A 20,132-nucleotide genomic window follows, 5' to 3' on the forward strand; every position below is an offset into this window, starting at 1 on the left:
TAGTGTATTATGTAGGAAGTGGTTTTCATCATCTTGTCTATAATCAATGACTAATGAGACGCACAATTATCCAATTTTAGGAAGTAAAACAAAGTTTTCAGTTTAAATCTGGGTAAAAATTTTTTATTGAGATGATGCATCCTTAAAAAGTTCCCTTTGAAAAGCCATTATAACATTTATTTTCATGAATGGACACAATGCATATTGCTATGCTGTATTATATGTTCCTGTTTTTCTCTTTCACAGGTTGTGTAAGCCATGATCTGAGGTGGACATAGACTCACACACATCAATCATGTCTCAGTCTGAATCCTGTGCAACTGTGTGGGACTGGTTATGTGTGCTTCGTCTGGAGCAGTATTATGATGCATTTCAGAGTGCCGGGCTGGCAACCTCACGACAGTGTCGCAGCCTCACACCAGATCAGCTGGAGCAGATGGGCATCACCCTGCCAGGTCACCGGAGGCGCATCCTGGCTAGCCTGAACAAAACACACGGTAACAGTGATACACAATGTGACACACAATGTGACGCATACTCTCGCCTTGTACAGTCTGAGAGAGATCAGAGATTGGAGGAAACGCGACATGCCAAAGTGTTGCAGAGAGAGAGACCTATGCCTACCCCAGGGGAAGGAAAACTTGTCCTGGAGGAAAGGGAGAAAAGAGCTGGAGAGACGTTGAGACCTATACCCAGGGAGAGAGAGAAACCAGTCCCCAGGGTGAGACAGGTGTCCAGGATGAAAGAAAAAAGTGAAGAAGAAAGACAGACGAAGCCAGTTCCTGGACAAAGACAAACAGCACCTAGAGGAGGAAAAGGGGAGGAGAGGGATGGAGGAATAGATGGACAGATGGAGAGACCTGTGCCTAAAGAGAGGACTAAATTTCGCTCTAGTGCTCAAGTGGACTGTAATCCCAGCCCCTTTGTCGCTCCAGCTTCTGACACCTCTTTACCCCCTGTTCCTCCACGAAGCACCCCTAACTGCCCTCCACAGTGCTTCACCTCATCCTTGAACATCTCACCTCCTGCTCAAACCCCTTCCTCCCCTCAACTGGACACACATACGGTTAAAGCCCCAGCTGTACAGAGCAGATCTGTTTCCCAGAGTTGCACCCCCACCAGCGCCCCCACACACACACCTCTCCACCCTCCCAACTTCCCAACTCGGCCTCAGACATTAGCCATCCAGCCACGTGCCCAACATTTGGGTAGTGATGGAGGAAGAAAAACTTCACCCGTCTCCCCCATTGCTTCACCCAGCGACGGCAGAAATGCACCCCCTCTCCCTCCAAAAGTAGGGACAGGATGTAAAGGCCCTCCACCAATCCCACAGCGGATTCTTGCACAGTCTCCCAGAACTCACAGGTAACCCTATTTTTTTTTTAATAGCTTGTGACCTCCCCTGTCCTTTTTTTTGGTCAAGTTATAACTACTCTTTTTTTTGCCCCTCTCAGATTGCCTGTATTCATCATTTGTCAAATTATAGCCTTTTAGAGAAAAATACACATCAGAATAACTTCTGGTAGTTTTATTCTTGTTAGTTACCTGTTTTAAATAAGCCCTTCCCTGGACCGCTTCTACTGGATAAGGGTTCGGAATTTTGTTTTTAACACCCCTAGCAGTACCTGTAGTTTCCACTGTGTACTGAATGCTATTTAACTTTGAGCTGAAGGAGTGAGTGTGTGTGAGGGTGCTACACAGGGTATGCGTTGATGTAATTTCTCCTTCCGGAACATGCTGGACTGAGTGGCAAATCATAGTTTAGCAAACCGGGAGTAAAACAAGTGATTATTTGCTCAAATTAAAGGCAGTCAGACTCGACAGTGATCTTTACTTCTTACCAAAGAACCGGTGGTCCAGCTCTTTCCCATTTGAGATGTGTTGTCTGTGTTTCAGCTGATTCAACCTAATACTGCTGCTCATCTTTCTGCCACTCAGTGAGCGTAACTGCGTTCTGTGACATCATGCGTATACCCTCTATATTGAAGGCAAAATAACAAATAATAATAAGTAATGATTCTCAGTGGTGTGTGTTGACGGATACATTTAATTGAGAAATGGTCAAGAATCTCGCTCTGTACAACAGTATTGATTTTTGGAGGATTGTGCTGCCATCTACTGGACAAGATGGAAAAATGCATCTCATGTTAATTTTAGTAGCAGTTTAGACACAACAAATGTTCTTGGTGAATTTTAAACACTTCCTGAAATTAAAATTAGACACTTCCTGAAACTGAAAGGCCCAAGCACACTGACTGACTGAGTGGACCTAAGCCCCAGTCGCCCAGTTGAATACGGAAATATAAGTTGAGAGAACAACAATGAGCGAATTCAGCCTGTTTGTGTGGTTGCTCATATCCAACCACTGTAGTGTGTGTGTGTGTGTGTGTGTGTGTGTGTTTTATTTTTCAATAGCTCTGTGGAGATCTTTTCTTAACTATTTAAAAAGCAATCCATTTTCCATTAACAGCAGAATATTAATCCTTCAGCTAGTTTCACTGCTGGTACTGTAACAGTCCTTTATCATAATGTGTGTTTGTGTAGTTCCTGGTGATAGCAGAAAAGATTAAGAGCTTGCTCTTTTTTTGTGTGTCTTTCATCACCAGTAAGGGAAAAGAAACGTAAGCATTGCCTCAGGCTTTTGGGTTGTTCTGTTACGAGTAACGTGTTCTCTGTATTTTGAAGGGAAAGTGGCTGTAGAGAGAGGGAGGAAGTGACAATAGAGAACAACATAGAGCTGTTAAAAAATTTGCCTCTGTAAGTAACAAGGACAGAGAGAAAACCAAAAGTGATTTGTTACCAGGAACTACCTTCACACTTTTTCTTGCCTCTTCTCGTGCAAATTCACACGCTCTCTTGTTTCCTTGTCAGGGTGCCTCCTCCCAGCTTCTGGTTACTGGCCATTTCCTCCTCCTCTTTTTTTTTTTTTCCTCTCCTCCGTGGATATGTTAGTGTGTCTTTTAAGATTGTTGTATCACTAAGGAAGAGGGCTCCTTTTGAACATGTCAGGACAGGTAAAGTTGATACTAACCATATCTCTACATGTCTTTACTCAGTCTGTACTCGTCTTCAGCATGCGCTCTCTCCTTCTCATCCCCCACGTCACTCTGTTCTGTTAGTGTTTCAAATAAGGAAGCCTTTATTTCTTGCTGTTCTGCCATGTTCTAGCTGTGTAACGCCGATGGTCAGTCAATAGAAAACAAGTTTGTGCAGTTTAAAAAAAATTTTTTTTACCTTGTCCAGAGTAAGGTAGTTTGCTGTTTTAATGATGCCGGCTAAGACCAGATATCGTACCATGTCCTGGGGCTGAACAAGTACAGGGAACTGACATTGATATTGGTTAAATACCTGCATGTCTGTGACAAAACTAGTAAGATGTGATTTTGCAAAGGCATCCCTGCGATGTTTAGCTGCCATGACCAAATCAGGTGTTTTCTAAGAGAAACACTGTGCTCTTAGCTTTACTCTCAATGACATACAGGCTGTTTTTCAAACAGACATTATAAATAAGGTACATTGTACATTTGTGTGCCACAGCATAGACGAGCTTGCTGCTGGTCTTGTATGCCAAACTGCCACCTTTTGCTTGTATTTGAGACCAGAAAAGACAGGGAAGCTGTGAAATGAAAACATATGCTATCTTTAATTGTCCCTCATCTGTCAACACCATAACTTAAGGGTCCATTAGTTGTTGTGTGACATTGCATCATCCAGAACAGAAAAGTCCAGTGACATGGCTAGTGACAGCTACGCAGTAGGCATCAAAACACACAATATATATACACATAGCATTTAAGTAACAGTAAAGAGAGCAGCAATCCTACATAATGTACAGATGTGGAGTATTGTCAGTGCAGAAAAATGCAATATTATAAATATAAGTATGATAGTGCCAATGGAAGGGTACTCTAAATGTGTAATTATATGTACATTGAAGTGACCGGAGCAGAACTAGGGATAAAGTGTAGAAATTTGCAATAAATATCACATTTACACACAGTGCGGGGGGACAAAGGAGCGGTCATTGAGCAGGTTAAATATAGCTAACGGCCTCCCCTCTCAGCACTCTTCCTCTGAGAAAAAGGAGGAACTGTGTCAACAGGTCAGTTTCCCGTCATTGTGGGTCTTGTGTATCATTTTCTGGTTTATAATTAAACAGAGCTAATGAATAGAAAATTTGACTGTTGTTTTTGAATTTTGGACTTGTAACCTACAGTTAGTCCAAGAGCCCACAGAGCTTACTGTTACCAACTTCAAATTGAGTAGGTTGTCTCCAAAGCTGACGGTGACTGTTTGAGCTTTTCAGACATGTCCTCTTGGGCAAACCATTACTATTTAGCCTAAAAGAAACCAAATAATTGTTTTCTACTAGTATTTGATTCAGGCCTGGTGCCGATGAGTATTTGTGAAGCTAAACAAAAGATTTTTTGTAAACAAAGTGACATTTTCTTTGCTGTTATGTGTGTAAAAGCAGATCGTTGTGATTGTAATGAAAAGGAAATTCACTAAGGACGGAGGAATAAAGAGGAACTTTCACAATACTGGATGGATGGAAACCAAGCCTATGTGCTCACTCTTGACTTTCAAGTCAGCATGGAAATGGTGTATAGTGGGTGAATGAATTCTTGTCAGATTGTGGGATTGTGTGTCTTTATGACTAACCATAAGGCTAGTAACAGAATGCAGTATGCTATGTATTTGTAAACATAATTTTAAAACATCAAAGTGTGACTTTGTATGAGGGATGAAATTGTGGAGCCAAACACAACAATCTGATATATTTTAATATATATATAATAATTTTTTTTATTTATATATTTTTTTTAAGGCACTGTGCTTATGGACATTGTCTTCACATTCACAACCACATTAATATGGGTGCTGCTTTTTGGTTTGGCATGGGCAGAGTAGTACATGCACTCAAATGCATGTAGTGTCTGTTGAATGACTGTGCAATTTACTTGAAATGTCCTGCCTACTCACCCTGTGTGTATGTGTTGCATTGAGAAACACTATCATATTATTATTATTTTAGCTAATATTACAATTATACTATATATATATATATATATATAATTAGTATAAGTACAGTACAGAGTATATGTTTGGGCTTGGGAACACTTTTGGATCCCCCAGGAAGGGGAAGCAGTTTTTTTTGGTTTATTTTTTATCTGAACCACCTGTTTTATAAGACCCGTCTGGAGTACAAGGACTTTGTACCAAGTATGTCCTGCTGGGTTTTGATAGTTAAAAGGCAGATCCTCAGAACTTGCATTACATAACAAATTCCACAGCCAGAGTTCAAACTGACCCGTGAGGAAGAATGTAATGTGTGCGTTGCTTGAACCAAGGAGTTTCCTCTTTATAAGCCACACAAAAAATTCATAGTCTCTCTCACTGAACATAACAACTCCGCACCCCGCTCGCTCCAATAAGTCTACTGGCAAGTGTAGCCAGCCAAAGTAGCTAGAGTAGCATGCAGATAAAGGAGCCTGGTTTTCTGGTTCTGCTAGTGTTCACTGTGCCCTTAGAAAATGGCAATAATTATGGTGAATTGTTTGTGGTATTGTTATCAGAATGTTTCACCACGGTCTATTGCGGTATACCAGCACATCTCTAGTGCACACATACTGTGTTTTTGTTTGTTTGTGTGTTTACAGGGGATCCCGAGGTATGCTGTGTTTACATAGAGATCTTGCAAAGTGAGACAGGTTCAGACTTGTTGCCTAACTCAGAAGTAGAGAGGGAAAACTAGACAGTCAGAAGGAGAAAAGAGGGGCACCAGACTGCCACAGCTTTGGGATCAATGCTCGTATCACCTGAAGAAGACTCAAGCTCCATATCAGCAGTCAATAACTGTTACCAGAGTTGTTCCCCGAGTGATTCTTTTTCCTTTTTTTTTCACGCAATTCTTAGAGAATTATAACTTTTTTGCCTGCAACCAGACCTTTCTTTTATATTTGGTGGATGCAATGAGAAAAGACAGCAGAGGAAAAAGGGAGAAGGGCTTTCTTTCCAACTGTGGATGTATAGAATCAGCCGTCTGTGTGGGATTTTCACTCGATCTCGGATTACCATGGTGTCCGAGGACTCATCTCCTGCTCTCCAAACCTCTGCTGACCTGTCCTATACCCCTTTATCCCCCAGCCCCTCTCCCACCTTGATGGTCGCTGATGAGATGCAGGAAAACCAAACTCCACAGGTCCTACCTCGCATCAGGACACCCTCTCAGACTTTCGATAACACACAACAGTCAGCTCAACCGGACACTCAGCCAGTTCTGCCTGCTAAAAGTGTCTCCCAACCTACCCATGAGTCCAGTAAGTATTCAAATCAACATATGGTACTTTTTAAAAAAATATGTAATTCGTTAATTAGATAGAGATGATATAAAATGAGGGAGTGAGATGAGGACTGCGGGTTGAATTATGTTAAACCTAAACTTCTGTATACACAGAGAGAGGGAATACCATACAACTATGAATTGTACAAAAAAAGGATCTTCACTTCCTGTCGGTGTCTTAAGTGATGAAGAAATATCTAAAAAAAATAAAAACTTACTGAATGTGACAGCTCAGCACAAGATGAAAACTAACAGGACTTGCTGCACTTTTGCTCCATTTCGGTAGGAAAAGGATTGCATCTCATGACTACGTGACTAACGTTGCACAATTGAAAGAGGAGCTAGATAACTTTGTTTGACAGCAAGCCGTGTTAAATAATTGTTCAGCTCATATTAATTTAGATTTATTTCTGACAGGCCGACTTTATCTACTGACAAGAGGCTCACAGATATGCATAGAATATGTTAACCATTATTGTGTAATAACGTTACACTATTCCACTGATTAACACAGCATTACCTAGCTTTGGGGCTAATTTAATTTGGCAATGTGCAGCGTTAGCTGCTGTAAGTGATGTTCGAGAATAATTTAAAGTGACGAACTAGGGGCAAATGAGATGACCGCTCACTAGAACTGCCTCGCTGTTTCAGATACAAATCCACAATCAAGTCTGTCAGCAGCTGAGCCTCCACAACTCAACTACTGTAACATTAAACATACTGCTGTGAGAGGGCAATGAAAAACAGGAAAGTTAGCAAGTATGGTCATGAATGTTTTCAGGAGAAGAGAAGTGATTAGGGTTTTTTTTATTATTATTATGTAAGTCATGTATTTAACATGACAAAGGACCAACTCTCCGTTCCTGTTTCTGCCAAGGGGGTAAGCGAGAGTTGGAACAGTGAAGCTGACCAAACCCTGCATGGAAGTTTCCAAAAATGATGTCAAAACCCAGTGACATCCCGTTGCACATGAGAGATGTAACCTTATTGCTTAGATTACTCTCTGTGAATCTAAAAAAAATATTCGGCCATCAGTGACGCTGCGTTGGTGTTTGGCAGATGAGCCTAGTACGTGGGCTGATTAAACAGTCATGATCTGAGTCAGACAAACACACTGAGCCAGGAGACTTTTTGTTTGTGCAGCATAGTGCAGCTATGCAGCTGTCAGAATTACGGGATTTCTGCCATTGCTCTAAGTCATTAAACCACGCTTAAGCTGCGCGATCATGCGCAGTAGAGACTGGTCCCAACATGAAGTAGCCCTGTAGTAGTATTTCATAGGACCAAAACTGGCTCCAGCGATGAAAGGCCTTCGCCCTTGCCTGATCATATTCTCTTCAGACCTTTTCCTCTTTGGCTGTTTCTTGGCTATCTCTTCTTCTTCACAGTGCCTGGAGTCCAACACGTTCGAATGTGCCGGTGTATAGAACTCTCTCTTTCACTGTCCCCATCACTCCTGTGCATGTGCACTAACTGTTGCTGATTGGCCGGAAAACAGTGTTGTGTGCAAATGTCCAGACCAGTTTCTTTGTTTTCCATTAACAGAGCCACGGCACACACAAAATGGAGAGCTAGCGAACTGTGAGGAAATATTTGCTGAATTACAGAAAAAGTGTAATGTATTACAGTCACTTACTGTCCCTTTAAATCTTAACCAGTGATACAGTCTGCCAAGTAGATCGAAACTCAGTGTTCTTGCCAAAGTTCCTCCTCAGCAGTCCTTCTTTACCTCTCTGAACAAGTTACATGCAAACTGCTGCAAGTGTCAGATTTATCACCATTTTACATATTGCCTTTAGTTACTGTTTAATTAAAATATAGAACTCAGACCTTAAATAATCTAAAGTATCTACAGTGTATTTCACTCAACATATTTGCTTATTATATATCTTCTCACTTAAGGCTACTTTTACTTGAGTGCCGATATTTGTAATTAAAAGGGAGAACAATTTTGACGCATGGCTGTAGCCTCATAGTGAAAGTAGCATTTTCGGTCTCATTGTAAATGTCATGTAAATAAAATGGAAAAATTCAAATAGACTGTGCCTGTAAAGAGTTACAACAAAAAGAGAACCACTGCATCTTCTTTATTATGAGTTGTCTCAGATCTCTGTTTTAAGGTCATGAGTTTATTAAATCTGGTTTAAATTAATCTGTTAAAGTTACAGGTGGTACAGTTTTTAGGCTTACTTGAGCCTGGCGTTTTAAGAAGAGTCTCAGTATAGTTGAACCCACTGTAGAAATACCAGGACAGGTAAGTTATTTTTTCACCTGGAAGACAGAAGTGTTTGCAAAGACTCTGGGCTCCTGTGCTAAATAGAAACAGCCTCTGTGCACAACATGTTTGTTCACATCATATTTTTCTCCTAAGAATGGCTGCTTCTAGGTGATATTGTTGATATTGTTTACTGAGTGCCGTAAAGAATTGTGACTCAATATTTGTTATTTAGACGCTCAACCTGAAAAACTAGTTCTTAAGAGAAACACTGATAAACTGGTACTGCTACAGTATATGCCCAGTAATGCTCTCAGCAGTCCCTCCCAGACCATTTAGTTTCTGTGTTCACAAACATAGATTAACACAGCTAACACTCCAGCGTCACATAACTTCAGTAACTGTTAAGATCAGTGCTGTTATTTACTTTTAGTTATATTGAGTTTCCTTATTATTGCTCTTGACCAGCAAGTGATTTACTGAATAACCCAGAATGGCTTCTAGTAACCTTCGTGTTGAGTTTGTGGGTTGCATGGGACTTAAGTAAAGTTAGTTTCTAAATGGATGTCCACCAGTCATTCATTGGATTTGTGAACTCCTGTGTTACATTATGGTTAATTGAGGTTTGTCCAAATCAGATTGAGCGTCAGTACAGATCAGATTGTGATAAATACATAGAAGAATATCTTGATAGGACATCATACTGTGTATGTCCATGTTTTCCTTGCAAACTAGACTTACAGCTAACTAAAGCTGTACAACTGCATTTGTTCTCATCTTCTGCTCCCTCCTTCAGGGTTGGGTTTGCTTGATGATAATATTGATGACTACGAGGATCCAGACTTGTTTCACCTCAGTCTTCATAGAATGAACACACCAGACATGGTAAGTGAGAATGTCTCTTTTTTTTTCTTTTTTTTTTACAGTCTTCTTCCTCTTGTCCTACTGCACGTGAGTGATGGCTGTCTTGTCCAATAGGATGTGTCCCTGCACGTTCCTTGTCAGACTAAAGGACGGTACAATTCCTTATGCAGTGATGACGGACTATTGGAGGAGGATGAGTGAGTCATGCATCAACACACAAACAAACAAACACACAGCCGGAAATGCACACTTAGGTGGTACAATAGAAAGAAGCCAAAGAGCAACCACAGAGAATAGACTACTTATGCTTGAGTTGTCTGTGCCATAAAGCTATCTGTAAATGTAATTATCCATCTGGCACACTCATAGACTGAGCTGTATCAGACCCTTCAGGAGTAGTGTTGTTCAGTGTAGATTGTGATGATGGAAGTGCTGGAGAGCTTAAATTCTTGGCAGAAGGGGAAGCAAAACAGGCTTGATCACTTTACACACAGTAAAACAGTAAGTATGGAATGCCCTTTTTCTTGACAGTCATCCAAAAATGATTAAATCTCTATGCACAAGAGCATGATTGTACTTTTTGCATGTATGTAAATTACTAAGGTGTAGAAAGTGCAGAGCCTTAAAATACTAACAGATTTTGTAGCAAGGCAGCTCTAATCCTGGCTCATCCAGTAGAAGTGGCACAGACCTCAGTAAAAAGGTTTTCTGTTTCTTTATAAATGTGGATTATCAAAATGAATGTGATTTGTGATCAATAATTAGGTTGCTTGATTAAAACCAGTGGCTGTGAAACTGTAAATATTGTGAATATGCAGCGCACAGGCGAGTATACCTGTATTCTGACTTTTTTATTTATTACAGTGACTGATAGGTTTACTCAGCCCTCTAATCTTTTTAGTAGTTGTAAGCACACAAAGCAAAAAATTTGACCTCTGAAGAACCTCAGCATGAACAGGAATGCCTCTTCATTTAGTACATCTTTATCAGTTCTACGCATCGGCGGAGTTGAAAAGGAATGCCTTTGATTATAAAACTGTTTATACATTGTTTTTACCTTTTGTAGACTGTGAATAATTTGTAAACGTTCAGTTGTTGCCACAAAAATTATCTATTTACTTTAGCTTAATTGTAAATCTAATCAGCAACCGCCCTCTTCTTTCATATAGCTGTCAACACAGTAGCCTGTTAGACGGAAACTGTCAAACTTATTCATGGTGTCCTGCAGAAACCTTTAGGCACGTGGTGACATAAAATGTATGCTTGTTGATTTCCTGGCTGATAAAGTTCAGTTAAAGGGTAATTAAACTTTGAAATGTGTCCCAAATTACAAAAACTGGTAGATTTATTTCTTGAAAAAAATTATACAAGATTATTATACATTAATTTCTGGTTTCTTTCTGTTAATATTGTTTACGAAGTGTGTGTTTGTGCACTTGTTTCTGTGCATCCAAAGTACCTTGTGGCAGGATGGGGGCCTTAGCAACCTGCAAGGCAGTGTGTACCTGCCAAACACTGGCAGACTGGCTACAGCCACTAAAGAAGACAGCTCTCAGCTCACTGCTGTCATCAAGATGGGCTGGCTGGACAAGAATCCACCTCAGGGGTATAAATGACAACACATATACACACACAAGCTGAGTTTCTGCTAAATAAAGGGCATCAACTAATACAGATGTCTGTTGAGTACATGGCATTAGCACTGGTTTTATCATTCCTCACACCTAACATGACAGTGATTCAAAAGATCATGGTATGGTGTCATTGTGGACTTCTTTGAGATTCTGTTTTTATACCTAACCTAAGCAATACAACTGCTTTTTCATGCCCTTTATACTATTAAATAATTGGTTAATATTTACTATGAAATGGTAATAAAGAAATGTTGAAACACATCCAAATATTACCCAGTTTAACAATGCCAATCTGCTATCCTAGTTTCTCCTGCATTACCGTAAAAGGATTATTGCTCTGTACTTTTGAAGATATGTTTGTGTGTCTGTCCTTGTACACAGGGCCCTTTATTATCAGAGACGATGGGTAAAGCTGGATGTTGACTACCTGAGATATTTTGACAATGACAAGGTAACAGCAGAGATATGCAGTAACTCATCACATTAGTTCCTCTTACTGGGAATCTACATCAAATACAAGACATGAGCAGCATGCAAGCGCTACTCCAAAGTCCATATCAACTCCCACATATGTTAGGTCATCGGCTGTCAGGACCAGCTGTTAGCACCACAACAGCCTGCCAAACTGTCAACACACTTACTGACATCATGAATCTCAGGACAAAAAAGGTTCAGGTTTTTCTTTGAACTTATTGCCTTCTGTAATGAGCAGGGGAAGTATGCCTGTGGTGGAACTGGAAAGCTCATAGCAAAACTGGGGTCATGATCAATCATTACAGATACTGAATTGTTTAAACAGCTGTCTGTGCATATGAGGCTTTTTAAAGCACACCAAATTAAGCTTAAAAAACCTGGGGGGTCCTGTGGTGACGTGCTTCACACATGGATTTATCAGTATCGGTGTGGATTGTTGTATTTGATAAAATGGAGTTGTGTCAGTTCTGTGAGACAGGCAAGTGACTGGACAAAAAATAATGCTTTAAAAAAACTATTTCTGCGTGGGCTGCACATCAGATACACACATGCATTAGGACAGACTTTCCCACCCACCCAAACATGAGCGCACATCTGAACACACACTCTCATACACACTTCCTGCATGTTGTATATACCATATAGATCTGTTTAACAGGGTAGTTGTTGGTGTGTGTGTGTGTGTGTGTGTTGGTGTATGTGTGTGTGTGTGGTGTGTTGTAGGAGGTGTACTCTAAGGGGATCATCTCTACTGCCTTCATCACTAATGTGACCAGTGTGGGGGAGCTGAAGTTTGAGGTCGTCACAAATAACCGAACGTTTATTTTCAGGGCTGAAAGTGAAGGTTTGTCTGTGTGTGCGTACACACATAAAAAATCATTTTTAAAAATTGTAAATAAAGTTGTACCATGTCATGTCTTCTAGATGCACAAATATGCACATTTATTATTGTTGCTTTTGTTATTATTGTTATTATTTTTATCATTGTAAAGCACTTTGTGACTTGCTCTGTGAAAGGTGCTATATTAAATAAATTTTACCCACTTACTTACATACATGCATATTTACTAAACATGTTTATTTATGCATGTGTTTGCTCATCCACTCAGTTGAGAGAAACGACTGGGTGACTGTACTGCTGGACTGCACCAGGGGGCGCTCTCATCCCAACGTCATGAGCCTCGGCTCACCTTTGACCCCAGACCATCAGGGCTATCTGGAGCTTAGAGGGTTACGCTCTAAACTTTATACTGTTGTTGCCTCAGATAAAGTCTTCCTCTACAAAAGCATTGAGGTAAGGACCCTCTGTGTGTGATTGCAGAGATGAGCGGTGTTTAGAAATCCCAGACTTCAAATAAGTAATTTTCAGTTGGTTGTGTATTTTTTGTATTCTACCATTTCTCTTTAGCTTTTCCTTTACTCAGAACATTTTTAATTCTACAGTGTTATGCAAGTTTATGAAATCTAACATCAACACAACAATTAAGTGAATTTAGTGATTACATTCGTAAACCAACTAGATTTATTTCCACCTAGTCCACATTAAGAGAAACATAAAATTAAACTTAATATAGCAATTTCAAATGATATTTTAACTAAAATTTTAAATTAATTTTTTTTTCTTCTAGGACTACCGTATAGGTGTGGGTATCACATCTATTGAGATGAATGTGGGAAATGTTAAAGACACAGATCGTCGTAGCTTTGATCTCACCACACCTTACCGCATATTCAGGTACTGCACGTACAGAAAAATGCAGCACACACACTTACAGACTCTCTGCCATGTGTACACAGTAAACTTAAACTCTTGACCTGGATGTGAGATTTGTGTGTATTTCCTTTGCGGAGACATAATTATCCTTACTGTACATGGTCTGAATGATTACTACTTTTTTCATCTCAGCAATGCGTTTATGTTTTCCCATAAGGATTTAAGTGCGAATGTAATCATTATTCATTGTAAGTCAAGCTGAGTTGAGTTGGTGCTTGGATACTTACGGGAAATTAGATCATATTGTTTTACTGAGAACTCCCACCGTCCAACTATCCTCAGAGTCCTCAGCTGGATGTCTTTCGAGAATGTGAAAAGCCCTTTGTATGAGTAAGTGTGTGTGTGAAGAAGAGTGAGGAAGATGTGTGTGCGTAAGTGAATGTGTGATGTGGTGTGTGTGGTCTCTTGGCTGACAGCGCACAGCCTGCAGTGCAAGGGCGCAGCTTGACAGGATGGGGAAATCTGAAAGGCTTGTGTGTTTGTATAAGAGTTGGACTGTGTGTCTCGGTTTGCGACTCTGGTCGTTTGAGAAGTGTGTTAAAGTGTATTTTAAGGACAGAGAAACCAACAAGTTAGACTGATGAGAAGAGGAAGGACTCTGACATGTGGTTCTGCGTCAAAGCCTCAAATCTGTCTATGTGTGTATGTGTTTGTATAGTTTCCAGTCTTTGACTCAAGTAAATTTAGCAAAAGAAGAGCAGAGTGGAGTGAGTATTCAGTGGGCTCATGATCATAAGGATACACTAACGCCCACACATAGGGCAAACACAGGCTTTCTTATTTCTGTCTCTTAGGTAGTTGTTATTGTCACCGTCATGTCGGCATTAACCCACGGCCGCGTGTTTGTCTCTCTTCGCAGTTTCATCGCAGAGTCAGAGCAGCTGCGAGAGCAGTGGGTGGACGCCATGCGGGTTGCCATAGGTGAGGCCTTGTCAAATAGCGAGGTGGCAGAGCGGATCTGGGCGGAGCCTAGCAACAGTCTCTGTGCTGACTGTGGGGCTCCCAAGCCGGAATGGGCCGCTATCAACTTGTGTGTGGTGGTCTGTAAACGATGCGCAGGTTTGTGTGTGTGTGTTTTTATTTGTATGTATTTTCGCTGTCATGAGGTTTGTAAATTTGTCAATGTAGATATTTTCTTTTTAACAACGGTTTCGGCATTGTTGTCAGCATGTCTACAGCTTAATCCATGTTTGGGATGTAATTTGTTTTCAAAGTGTGTGTGTGTGTGTGTGTTTCAGGAGAGCACAGAGGACTGGGTCCTAGTGTCTCAAAGGTTCGTAGTCTGAAAATGGACAAAAAGGTCTGGACAGAGGAGCTTGTACAGGTACACACACACGTATACACAATTAAAAGATCATACAGTCTTTAGCAAGTGGCATGAACGAGTTATTCATGGCCAAATAGTTTAGCTGCCTAAACCCAGATAGAGATGCAGATGCATTTATCCAGAGTTTATTAGATGCACTCATATAACATAACACAGCACAATACTATAGCTCTACAGTTAGTCTTTGTGAAGCTTCAAATAGTAAGTTTTTGTTGGCACTGCCATGGCTTTGGATTCAACTGTGTGGTAATTGCTGAGGCTGCAGTTAGTGGTGGTGTTGTAATAGACTGCATTGTAATGATTTACACATAGAGAATAATAATAATATATTAAACATGTACAGACATACCTGATAAACTGTACAGTGTACATTATGAGACAGCTCACATCTTGACCGTTGTAAGACCACTACACACATGCGTTCTACCCTTCTTAACGTGGAAATATTTCTCCTAAATCCAACCTGGGATACAGGTGTTTCTATTGCTAGGCAACGAGCGGGTAAACAGTTTCTGGGCAGCTAACATCCCGCCGAGTGAAGCCTTGACTCCCTCTAGTTGCAGCGAAGATAGACGGCGCTTCATCGCCAACAAATACCGCCAGGGAAAATACAGGAAGTACCACCCTCTGTACGGAAACCAGAGAGAGCTCAACAATGTAAGTTGAAATTTTGATTGTTTGCTTTAGTCTGTGTTAACCCTTGTGTTGATTTGAAATCCACACACTGTAGTGGTATCTATACCTTGGGAAAGAAATGCTCAGGAAACTGAGATTTTTGGTTGAGCGATCGACTTTTTAATTTATGATGGTGACTTTGTTCGTTTATTCACTTTGAGATACCCATTGCTGCTGAATGTAATATTGCCTGTTTCCTTATGCCTGAAATACAGTGCCTACATTAAGATTTTGCATGTACACGTCATACACTGTATATCTGCATGCTTACTACTCAGACCAAGACTCAAGAGTAAAGAAGTGACTATAGATTCTGTATGTTTTAGTCCTTTCACTGTTTGTTCTTGTACTGACCTGTTAGATAGAGAGACTGACAGACAACAGAACAGGCCTTTTGTATCATATCAGTTTAAAAGAACATAACAAAATAAGCGAGTCCCTTGATTTAACACTTTTGAAAGCCTTATGGTGCACTAAAGGAGTTTTATTTTTGAGTGTGAAACCACTCCAGCAAGCTCATCTTACAAGTCTGAAATAGCAGCTATGTTGTCTCATGTCTCTCCAGTCAGTGGCAATAAAGTAGCCAGTCTACAGTTAACTCGTTCAGTGGCTGATGTTTTTCCCCTCCAAGCTAGATGTGTCACTTTACCCCAAAGTGGGGCATTTGAGAGACTGATTTAAACTCACTGCAGTTGGAGCGAAACGCAGGTTCCTAGATTACAGAAGCTGGCAGAATCCCTGATTCCCAGGAGTCCAGCCGGCCAACTGCAATAATGACATTCAGAGTCAAACTAAATTAAACACAGCCAGAGTGATATTAACAAAAGGTTTCAAACTAACTCCTGTTAATTCCTGGCCTGCTTTTGACTCACCAGTGTTTGCAAAATATGTAAGCTCATACTTGTGGTGCAACAGCGGTGGCCTCTACGTAGGTTAGACATAACAATGAAATCCAGGGTTTACTGTACCTGTAGACAACAGCCCTGTCAGGATGACAACAACGCTATCAATCCTTGTCAATGGGAGCTCAGTAAGCACATACCTGTGCCGTCTTAATAAGATGAAGCTGGTCAGTAAAAGTTATAAGTAGGACATTTAGGAACATTTTGGGAATGGCTAGAGTCGGGGGTTTTATACTGAGCCCTTTCTGTGCTCCACTGTGTGCGGTAAATATCTTAGTGTGTCAGACTCAGCTTGGTCAGTCATTAGCTGCTGCTTAACCCACTTACCACAAACAATGTGGACTGCTCACACACTCACTGAGTGTGTGAGTGAATCACATTTAGCACCTGACTGGGGTTCTATTTTTCCTCCCTCAAGCGTTCAAGCTTGTGTGTGTGAGTCACTGTGTTTGGGATGTGCAGAAGGAGATAAAGGAAGTTTTCTTATTGTCACACGCACACACGCACGCACGTATCACTGCGTATTTGACTTAGCTGCTGGTTCTTCCCTCTTCATTCAGTCCTCCCCCTTCATGACTCTCTCTTTTCCTGTCACTGCATTTTCTCTCAAATGTTGAGAATGTGGCCACTCTGGATTTTCTATAGTTACCAGTCTTTTCAAACCGATGTTCAGTGATTGCTGATCTACCTGTTATTCTTTATCTCAGATCATATACTTGAAGTTCTTCAGCTACTCTTTCCACTTGGGTGTGTCTTTAGAAATAACAGACTTCTACAGTGTGTTTGTGTTAACCACACAGTTATGTGAAAAGGCAGTGACAGTAATGCATTGTGGGTATGTAACAAGTTACTGATGTTGTGGGGACAAAAACCTGTTTGCACTGTTGCATTGTGGGTACTTGCCCCCCTATGAAGACAAAATACAAGTCCCCATAACGTAAATCATTACATTTTAGGATGAAGACTTTGTTTAAGGTTAGGGTTAGGTTTCAGCAAGTAGTGGTTAGGGGTAAGGTTAGTGAATGAATGTAAGTCAATGTAATGTGTGTGTGTGTGTGTGATGGAAACACTGTGTGAGAGTGTGAAAGGGAGAGAGAAACCTAAGTTTGTGTACTGTGTGAGTACACAAGTGTCTTGGGCTACATTCAGCTTTGTTTATCTAGTCCTGGCTTTTTATCCCTACTTCAGTGTTTCCTTCTTTGTTTTTTCTATCTACCCCCTGTATGTGACGACATTACTCACTGCTTTAGCTGGAATGTGCTGTAACTCCGCCTCTCCCTCTCTTCTCCCCCTCTCCCCCTCATTATTTGGCTGTGACTGCTGAAGAAAGTTGGTTTCTTCAATCCTGGCTCTTTTTCTGATCTGTAAGTGGCTAGTATTGCCTCAACTTTTCTGTCAGATTAAAGCATCTCAAACTAGGCATTTTATTGCATTTGAAACTTTGTGTCTGTGTAGACTGACATTTCAGACAGAGGAGTGATTTGAAAGGAACTGAAAACTTACAGGTAAGGTTGTGTGTGTTGATGAGCTGCAGGAGAGGGTAGTGAAAGTATGCTATGTGTCTGCTTCTGTGTGTTTTTGTAGAATCTCTCTGTAAAGATTGTGTGTTTTAATGTGGGCGACTCTAGGACTTTGGATGTCTGACAGTAGGTAATCTCAGCGTACTTGAACAAACCCATATTTGAATGTGTTGGTGGGGCATAGTTTTGTCTTGAGACCATAAGGACTGCTGTACTGTAGCTCTATGTTAGTGAGCACATTAGAGTTATTGTGTGTCTGTGTGTATGTTTTTCACTGGGGGTGGGCTGAGATATGTTAACATGCAAATGTGTGTGTGTGTGTGTGTGTGTGTGTGTGTGTGTGTGTGTGTAGGCATGTTTGTGTGCCTTTTTTGCATTTTTGGTCTGTTGCGCCCTGTGTGTTAGTGTGTGTGTGTGTGTGTGTGTGTGTGTGTGTGTTCATGTGTACTCAGAGTAGATAGGCTCACCTCTGTCAATGGACATCATTGTGTCTCTCCTTCTCTCACTCTGCCCCCGTCCTGCTTTGTTTCCCCTCTATCTTTGGCTTTTGCTCTCATGTTCCCCACCGCTTTTGCACTAAACAGATTATAGATACTTACATGATACAGACTATAGATACTTCAGTCTTTCATCCATTAATTGGGTTTCAGATTCTCTTGCAAGAACATAGTGTTATTCTTTTTATTAAAAATTATTAAAAATGTGTTTGAGCATGCATGATAAAAAAAATCCCAAATGTCATAGGGAAACTCAACTTGGTTTTCTTTTTTGGAGGTAGACTGTGCAGTCACCAGTGTGTTAAGAATAAAAATGACAGCCAGCCATGAGCTTTCCTCTATTGTGTCTTATTATATTACACTGATTTTTTTTATCAGAGCGTTTTCATCAGAAATTACCAGAAATGCTTGAAATGCTTTCTTGTTTGGTTTCTGAGAGAGCGAAGAAGCCAAAAGAGCACTGTGTGGAGCATAATAAGGCTGAGAAATGTACAGAATGGCTTTGGCTTTGAGTTATTTCACACAGAAGTACTGGCAGTCTGAGAGTACATGTGCAAAGTTTCAGTTAGGGACAGTTATCATGAGTAAGACTCATCTAATCATGCATCTTGTTGCACTTGTTCAAAGAAAGCTATCTGTCTCTAAAGTTTGTTAAACCTATTCACTGTTATGATACCATGTTAGATTATGCTTCCTATTTATGTTATTAGGGTAAAAGATTAGCTGCCAAGGACTGTTCCAAGTCTTTTTAAGCATGTCTGTTGCGTCTTTGTTGACTGCATGCTGGTGACAATCAGCAAGTTATTGTTTCTTATTATAGCAAACAAACATAGCTGAGTGGGAGAAGTAAAACTCTTTATAGACTTGTTTTTGTGCTTTTATAGTTTTGGAAAGTGGCTTCCATGGAAGAAAAGCTCCATCTCTCTTACCCCTTTCCTTCTGTCCATTCCCTGCTGTTGCTCATTCTATTGTCATCATCTTTCTTCCCTTTTCCAACTGACTCTTCTCATCTCCTCATTCACACTGATGTTTATTTCCCAGTGCTTTTCTTTTCCTCCCTCTTTGTCTGTCGTTTTCTGTGTGCCTCTGTCTTTCTGTTTTTCCTCCTTGTCATGTTCCTTCTTCATCTGTCTGGATTTTCACCGTCACCTCCTTCTCTATCTCCCTCTCTCTCTGTAAACTGTCCCTGGTGAGGTAATGATGGAACATTTGTGGAAAACTACTCTTTCTCATCTGGATTTAATATATGGACGTGCATACACACACACACACACACACACACACACACACACACACACACACACACACACACACACACACACACTCACACACTCACACACTCACATATACATAAATGTGGGTGTATCCTTTGCTTGGATGTTCAGTATATGCTAAAATGGACAAAGCAGGGTCGGCTGCGTGTGTGTCTGTATGTAGGGGGTCTGAGTGTATTATGTTGAAGTTTTTAGACAAGTACAATCATTCTCTGATTAATGTGCCTCCTTGAAATGCTTTAATCTTCCTTTCACAATATTTTTCTTTCTTCTGTGCCTCTCATCTCTTTCTTTTCCTCTAACTCTGTCCCATATAACTGCAGAGGCCAGATGGAGGCCTGTGATTTTAGACACACCCAGATAAAATCTCCCTCTGTCTCGCTCTCTCTCTGGGGGAAATTGGGAAAGATTCTTGAATTCCCTTCTCTTGTATGTATGTGTGTGTATGTGTGCGTATGTTATTACATTACTCCAGCAGATGTTGAAGGGTGTGAGGTTTTTAAACGCTCAAACCCATTTCCTCATTGTACTTTCTTCTGATTGGTTCACATCTCCTGGTCAGAAGGCACATGGTTGGCTATTGATACATTACAGGACACTGACCTACATACAGCCTAGTTTTCACATGCACTG

General features: G+C 40.6%; 1 protein-coding gene across 5 annotated transcripts in view; it reads left to right on the plus strand.

The window, feature by feature from the left end:
* Positions 1–20,132, plus strand: part of LOC123985628 (arf-GAP with Rho-GAP domain, ANK repeat and PH domain-containing protein 1-like) — a 56,064-nt gene that overhangs the window by 14,504 nt on the left and 21,428 nt on the right. For 3 of the 5 annotated variants that reach the window (XM_046073319.1, XM_046073320.1, XM_046073321.1), the window contains exons 2-13: positions 247–1,365; positions 6,148–6,320; positions 9,355–9,443; positions 9,537–9,619; positions 10,879–11,028; positions 11,438–11,507; positions 12,254–12,374; positions 12,640–12,824; positions 13,159–13,265; positions 14,164–14,363; positions 14,543–14,628; positions 15,106–15,288. In XM_046073319.1, coding sequence (XP_045929275.1) covers positions 296–1,365; positions 6,148–6,320; positions 9,355–9,443; positions 9,537–9,619; positions 10,879–11,028; positions 11,438–11,507; positions 12,254–12,374; positions 12,640–12,824; positions 13,159–13,265; positions 14,164–14,363; positions 14,543–14,628; positions 15,106–15,288 — 2,517 coding nt within the window. In that variant the 5' untranslated portion in view covers positions 247–295. Of the gene's footprint in view, positions 1–246; positions 1,366–2,938; positions 3,015–6,147; positions 6,321–9,354; positions 9,444–9,536; positions 9,620–10,878; positions 11,029–11,437; positions 11,508–12,253; positions 12,375–12,639; positions 12,825–13,158; positions 13,266–14,163; positions 14,364–14,542; positions 14,629–15,105; positions 15,289–20,132 lie in introns of those variants that run through there. The other 2 variants (XM_046073323.1, XM_046073322.1) reach the window with 2 other exon arrangements.

Source organism: Micropterus dolomieu, linkage group LG17, assembly GCF_021292245.1.
Source record: "Micropterus dolomieu isolate WLL.071019.BEF.003 ecotype Adirondacks linkage group LG17, ASM2129224v1, whole genome shotgun sequence".
Classification (NCBI taxonomy): Eukaryota; Metazoa; Chordata; class Actinopteri; order Centrarchiformes; family Centrarchidae; genus Micropterus; species Micropterus dolomieu.